This window comes from Olea europaea, chromosome 1, assembly GCF_002742605.1.
Source record: "Olea europaea var. sylvestris chromosome 1, O_europaea_v1, whole genome shotgun sequence".
Lineage (NCBI taxonomy): Eukaryota > Viridiplantae > Streptophyta > Magnoliopsida > Lamiales > Oleaceae > Olea > Olea europaea.
In genome coordinates this window covers 12,172,269-12,179,707 of record NC_036237.1, presented here as the reverse complement: position 1 = coordinate 12,179,707, position 7,439 = coordinate 12,172,269, and the positions used below count along the sequence as shown (strand labels likewise).

The following is a 7,439-nucleotide window of genomic DNA, read 5'->3' as shown; positions in this document are numbered from 1 at the left end:
GAAGGCAAGCTCTGAACAGATTGGGATGTTTATTTCCAATACACCAACAGTTCAAGTTTCGGAGTAATATACAGTTCGCAGAAACCAAAATACTGTGGCAATTTCCAGATATGCTACCACAAGGCTTCGAATTTATATTGTCATTCTACAAATCGAGGGCAACCATCCCCGCACCTTTAGATTGAAAACTTCATTAGAAAAAATACAAGTATATGAACAGACAACAACAATATAGACCTTGATCAAAACTTGAAACCTGGCCGCATTCGGCAAGAACTATTTTATCTTGGACTTTAAATTACTGCAAAAACAACTCATCGGAAAAGCTAGTAGCTCAACTTAGCAAGTCATCAAACCAACAGATGGAGACTTCCAATTAGTTTCAGTTCCTTCAACTCATCTCCTTTAGCATCAAATTTTGGGCCCTTTAGAAGTAACTGCCATGAGCTTCTGACCTCCACCATTTCGCCAAACACCACGCACAGGCAAACCTTCGGTAGCATTATTATGCTCATCAGTGGCTGCCTTCTGATTTGAGTCGGAATCTGAATCTGGATCCATATTTTTAAGATCCAAGAATGCTTCGACAGAGCCATCACCTAGGCGGATTCGGTGAAACTTTGAGGTTTTTTTCTGTTGTTTACCTTTTCCATTGCCGTTTCCTGAATTTCGATTGGACGCACCACCCGCTGACGAAGAGTCATTCTGACTTTTCAGCTTTATGGATTCATTTGGTCCACTCAATTCAGCTCGTGACTTGTCAACCACCACTTTTGATTTGCCTTTTGGAGCTCGATACCCATCCTTAGATAACACTTCCACATCTTCTTCTGAAGGCTTGTGGCTGAACTGTAGTTCGTTTACAGTGCTAACAACGTCATCTGCTAAGATATTTTTTGAAATGAAATTTCCAGAATCTAAAGCTTTGCCTTTACCTTTCTTAGATTTATTACCATCTTTAACGCTAATACCACTACTATAACCATTCTCACGTGAAGCATTGTATTTCATATTAGCATTGTAAGCATCAATCAGCTCTCTCTGCTTCCGAGCATCCGGAAGGAGTCTAGTCAAGTCCAGAAGAAGATGCGACAAACCAAACTGCTCCACACACGCTAGATATGTTTCCGTGTTCATTAAACCTTGACGAAATTCACTAGATATATTTTTAAAAGCAGTGTATTTCTCTTCGTCGAACCTAAGAGCAGCACGCATTTTCTCCACCAAAGATTTGTTTGCACCGTGAACATCTTCCACCTTCAAAACAGCTTGGTCACTGGCAAGATGCTTGCTAGTGTGCGCTACAGAAACGGGAGGAAAATCAGAATTTGAAGAATCGAAAGATCCACTCTGAGAAAGATTAGGGGCTGATGTCGAATGACTGATCCGACCCCTGTTTCCACCATTCCTGGATGAACTTAAAGAAACTGCAAATGATGAATCGTGAATTGACGAGGGTCGAGCTTGAGCAGAACTTGGATATTTAGATGGAACAGCTCTATCTTCTGTTGCATGCTTAGACTGTACAGAGATAGATGCTGACCCAGAAGCAGTATTTATTGCAGGCCATGCAAGAGAATTAATTGCTGGTTTTGCAAGTGCTTGTGCTGGTTTAGACTGGCCAGAGCTAGATGCTGATCCAGAAGCACTACTTATCACGGGCCATGCATTAGAAGTAGTAGCTGGTCGGGCAGGCATACGGCTTGGAGCTGGCCAAGCCACAGCAGAACTAGAGGCATCAACTTTTCTATTGCTCAGGCGTCGAAGTTGTGCAGCCATAGTGTTCTTGGGTAAATTATCAGGATGAGAATCTTGTTGACCACCTCCTGGAGCCACTGAGAGTGGAGGAAACAGAGACTCTTCAAGTGTTGAATTTCTTGCATTCTGTGACACAACTTGAAGGTATCTTGAAGTTGGCTCAGCATCTGTCATGGCTAATGATTCAAGAGGTGGAATAAGTGACTCAACATCAATAATGTCTCCATGATCAGCAACTGCATGGGAACTAGACTGACGACTTGCTTGGATTGCCATAGAGAGTTCACTGCCAGAAGTATCACGGTGGAACATACGTCCCCTTCCACGGCGATTTTCTTGTTCAATACTTCGCCGATATCGAAAACTGATAGGTATCTGCGCAAAGATTAAACAAGATGGCATGTCTGAGTACTCATGAAATCAAAAGAGAAATAAAGATAAGTCATTCAATGGAAGGAGTTAGCTCTAAATGAATAATGCAGTAGCAGTGGTTACTCATTAGACCAAGGGGCTGGGGGGTGGGAGGGGCAGTTGGATGAACCTACCTGAAGAGCAGCACTGCGTTGTGAACGAGACATACGACCTCCATGCTCCAAAGCGTTGTGCTTCTGAAAATCGAACAAGCAAAATAATCAAGCAATTGCTATACACCGGAAATATGAAGAAATACTAGATTGATTACAGAGTTCCTTGCCCATGCACGGTTGAAAAAACTAACAAAGTAATCTTCAGGCATATTCTTTAATAAAAATGGATTTACTCAATATGCTGACCTTCAATTCAGGTTCAGATTGGAAGACGATGAACTTTTTGGCGAGGCATGCCTCATCCTCACACAAGAAATGATCTCGGCGGAAGTGCACCTGAAAATAAAAAGATAATTCCTTTCAGATAAACAAATTAAGGAAGCAATTATTAAGATTTGAAACTGCCATGTGGTAAGCTCTAACATCCAGGTCATCGTAATTCTTATAATACTCAAATTGTCCTGGATTCTGCCTGCAAGAGAACAGTGTAAAACACCAATGAATTCTACATATGTTGATAAAACCAAATTTATAGTACTTCAAAGTAAACCACAAATCACCTTTGGCAAATATGACAAGTGTAATGTTCAGTGGACATGTGTGTGTACAGCTCATTATCTCCATAAAAAGGGGTCCTGCAGAATTCACACATAGGATGCCCCATGAAACCACCTCTTTCACTTTCAGTTCCATCCACCTCAGAATCACCAGTCTTTATATGCTGACTCAGTTGTGCTCTAGTGTATAATTTTTGCTCACAAATGAAAATCTGATTGAATCAAAAGCAGATTGTCAGGCCATCTAGCCAAACTTATAATGAAATGGTATAGTTACGAGGAAAGCTGCAGGATTAAGGGTTTATTTAGAAAATACAAAGGGGATAAATAGAGTCTAACATAAAGAGAGTCTAACGTAAAAATTAAAGCTCAAAATGATCACATGCGGAGAGCTGGAGCAGCACCACTTCAACCAGAATATAGTCAAGATAATACCTCTTTACCTATGATGCTTGCATTGCTCGAACTCGGGCTTTGAAATAAATTAATTAAAAAATTAAGGAGATTCAGTTCTTATTCGGTTCTTCGGGTTTTGATCTAGAACCGAATCGAACTGAACCTGTCGGTTCTAGATTTAGATATCCGTTCGGGTATTTAACTTAAGAATAACCGCTCGATTCGATTCAGTTCGGGTTCAGTTCAATTGGTTCGGGAGTTTTATCCAACCCTTGAACAAAGTCATAAATATAGATTTACATGCATTAAAATAAAAGTCCATTATTAACCTAGAAGCCCAATAAATGCCAAGTTGTTAGCTTGGAAGGTTATTATTTTCAATTCACACTCTCTCTTCAATTCTCTTTCTCCGGCCTGCTCCGGCTGCGCCGCTTGATGTCTCCTCTTCTCCGGTTATGACACCGTTGGAACTCCCCCCCTTCCTCCGAAGAGCATAAAAGGGAAAGAAAAAAAAAGAAACAAGAAGAAAAAGGAAAAACCTAGCCACCGCCTTTCTCCATCCTTCTGTGTCAGTTCAAAAGTGCCTTGTTTGTCCCATATTTCATACTCGTACTCCGGCTGGAAATGGAGAGTCTGAGCATCACAGCTCTTCACTAAGTTTCAAGAACCGAGGCCATCGAGCTGATATCCTTTTGTATAACCGGAAAAGTAAATTATCAGTTTCTGATAGTTATCGGGCGAATTCTATTATTGAGTGTGAGAGTTCCCACTTTTCATCTGCCTCCAATTGATTTGTGGCCGTTGATCAATGTATGCGAACATCTAATGTGGAAAATACTTTATGATCACATAAGCTATTTATACTATATATTTCCAGCATCATATGCATCTGAGTATTGATACCACTAAATTTGATACATTTTCCACTTACAGAAGGTCAGATTCGGTCATACATGAAGCTAAACATAGAAATTTACTGGAATTTCATTCCTTTATCCCACCAAAAAAATAAAAAATAAAAAATTGTCTCCAGTTTTAGATATACACTTGTACAATTTTAGATGGCTATCCAGACAAAATATCAAAAGAAGTTATTAAACAAGTCCGGATCATAACAGAGTATTCTTATAATGCAGAAAAACTTCTAAAATGAATAAATCAGTAGAAGAAGGTAGACAAAGGAAAAAAATACCTTCCGTCCTTCCAAGCACAAGCTGCACATGATGAGTTTATGCTTATGAAACAAGTGACCTTTAAGATGCTCAATGTTCCTAAACTTTTGCTTTCTCCTGGTTCCATCCTCAGCCTGTACCTCGTTATTATCACACACACTGCAAGAAAGCCTGCACATCGCCTTGATCATCTTGTAGTGATCCGAATCATCAAAAAATGCCTGTGTGTCCTCATGGTACCAGTATTTCCCCACTCTACCCTCTTTCACTTCTGATGGAAATACTGAAAAATCGCTTATCGCGTTGGTGTATTCTCCTAGGGCCTAATTGCACCCAAGAAAAATGAGAAAAAAATTTAGTTTTCACTAATCATTCCAAAATCTTCAATTAATCGACAACCATTTTGCAGTTTCCTTAACTAGGTAAGGGATTACTTTCAATTCAATTCAATAAAATTTAAATGAAGCCCCAATTTTAACACGATAACGCATTAAGAAATACTAATTTCATCAATCCGATTTACTCAATTTGAATTCAAACAATTTACAAAAATTGAAACCAGAACGCAAATTAATAAAAGGAATACTGTTTGTTCACCTTGGTGACAAAGACGACGTTTGACACGGTCTTGCAGATACAGCAGCGGCGATCGTCGCAGATGAATCGGAGGCGAGCGACGCAAGTTGAGCAGACATCCTTGTGGCCGCACTCCCCGTAAGCCACCCATTCCAACACCTCCGCACACACAGCACAGCTATCGTCCATCGCCTTCGTTCAATTGTAACAGATTAATTTAGAATTGGAATCGGAAGTGGAATTCGCGATCGAACGAGAGAACAGGATGATCTAGGTTTTTCTAAAGGGTAGGAAAGCGTTATATAAATGAAAAAGAATATAGATAAAACGATGCATGTGATATTTATATATGGTGTGCGGAGTCGCCGAGTAGCAGTACATTTAAGATTTCTAGTCTAGACACATTAGGATTTATTGTTTTGAGTTTTGACCATTAAATCGAAATGGGGAGTTTGAATAGTTTATTTTGTTTTCAAGGAAATTATTGTTATTATTATCGTTGTTGTTGTTGCTGCTGCTGCTGCTGCTCCTCATTCTCAAGACCCTTCAAATGTCCTACGTGCCAAGCAATCTTGGAACCCGCAAATGGTATCAATAGGTCGAACCCCTTTAGGGTGGTCCAGCATTGACCCCGACTAGCTGATCCATGAGGAAGAATCGAGCCACAAGGGAGTGAGACTGTAAAAGAAATTTAGAAAAAGATCTCTCAAACAATCTATAGTGTGTGATTGATGTAACAATTCACCATCGTCATCACTCACGACTCACCAGGTCAAATCTAAAGCCACAAGCTAGGCATTTTGGATAATAATATGGTATTGGTATTTAATACTTATAATTGATTGATGTCTCCAACAAGAATCTCAACCACACAAATGAAGTCATGTGTCTTTTCATTCATCGATTCTCATTCTTCATTTTTCGCTGTAAAAGCTCACACTTAAAGCCATTCTAGTGTAATGCAAGTTTAGACTCTCAAGCCATAACTTTGTCATATCACTATTTTATCTACCACTTCCTAAAGATGGCCTCCCTTTTTATAGTTGAGGATCACGTCTAAAGTCCTCCCACACTCGTATAGTTATTTCACCTACTAACTTGTCTGTTGGAGTGCACACGGCCAATTCCATCTCCACCGAAGAGGTCCTGTGTGGCTAACGATTTGCCCAAGTGTTCAGGAACTAGACCCTCGTCAACGTGAGAGGCCTTGGGATCTATAGGCCACGTTGCAGGTACATTTTTTCGAGGTCAACAATATTGTTATTATTGTGCTTATTGCGTTTTTTACTATTTAATCAAAATGGAGAATTTGAATAATTTATTTTACTTTTAAGGCAAGTGTTAAGTATCATGTACAATCATTAGGAGTTTCAAAATTAAAAAATCACTATTGAGATTAGGCTCATGTTTATGCCCCATTATTTGGTAAAAATAAATTTTGGTATAGCATTTTTTTGGAGAATGTGGAATTAAAAAGTAAGAAAAAATTTAAATCTACGTTTAAAATTATTTTATTAACAACATATGTAGTTGAAAATGAGTTTAAAAAAGAATATATTATTGAAAAATGAGGCTTAAACAAATGCTAGATTGGATTAGAAATTTGTTGGGTGGGCTTCATATTTTGAAGCTACCATTTGGCTATGAGAATTTAATTGATTTCGGTTCGATTTCAAAATTATTTTTATATATTTTTTAATCATATTAATTAATATGAAGTTATATAAATCAATAGTTATTTGGAATAATCAATCCTTTTCTTGGATAAAATTACCATGAAAGTGTAATCCATTGAATTACATCACAATTTATAATTTTGTGAAATCAAAAAGTACACCACAATTCATATTTTATAATTTTGCTAAAGCATATAGTCTTAGTAACGGTCAGTCTACAAAAAATCATTTTCACGACATCTTGACTTGTCTTGTGGAGTCTTGAATGCAGCATAGATTCCTTGTGCAACATGATTGCGTCATTACATAATGCCAATTGTTGAACTAAAAAAAAAAAAAACGTTCAACATGGTTAACTGATTCCAAGACCTTTCACATTCATACAAACCGTATTCCTGCACGTTAGGATAAACCGTTAATCACACATGACCTTCTCAAGGTGGGGGTGGAGCCTGTCACACGTACTCAGTTGGTGAAGAAGATATATAATTGTGGGAGAGTTTTAAACGTGAGCCCCCAATATGAAAAGATGGTCGATTTTTTGGAGTAAAACAGTGGTATGGCTAAGTTATGGTATAAGAGACTAAACTCACATTATCTTGGAATGACACTCTTAGTGTGATCTTTTATAGTAGGGGAAAGTGAGTAAGAACCGTTGGATGAAGGGACACGTGACCTTATCTTAGCAGTGGAGACCTCTTGTCATAAACATCGATCCATTTAATGGTATGACCACTTGCAGCCTTAGGTTTGACTTGTAAGACGAGGATTGACTCG

The 7,439-nt window shown here is 38.5% G+C and overlaps 1 protein-coding gene across 1 annotated transcript; it reads right to left on the bottom strand.

The window, feature by feature from the left end:
* On the bottom strand, positions 1–5,323 carry LOC111394446 (E3 ubiquitin-protein ligase ZNF598). Its single transcript, XM_023020276.1, has 7 exons — positions 5,008–5,323; positions 4,431–4,733; positions 2,846–3,054; positions 2,709–2,757; positions 2,532–2,621; positions 2,304–2,366; positions 1–2,133 (listed from the first exon to the last, which is right to left on the bottom strand). Exons 1-7 carry the CDS (start codon positions 5,173–5,175, stop codon positions 412–414), a joined length of 2,604 nt encoding a protein of 867 aa, XP_022876044.1. The 5' UTR covers positions 5,176–5,323; the 3' UTR covers positions 1–411.
* Between the last annotated feature and the right edge of the window lie 2,116 nt (positions 5,324–7,439).

Coding starts and splice junctions, on each gene's coding strand:
- LOC111394446 (XM_023020276.1), bottom strand. CDS start 5,175: ATGGACGATAGCTGTGCTGTGTGTGCGGAGGTGTTGGAATGGGTGGCT. Junction 4,734..5,007: donor ACGTCGTCTTTGTCACCAAG/GTGAACAAACAG, acceptor GGGTGCAATTAG/GCCCTAGGAGAATACACCAA. Junction 2,622..2,708: donor AGAATTACGATGACCTGGAT/GTTAGAGCTTAC, acceptor TTTTATTTTCAG/GTGCACTTCCGCCGAGATCA.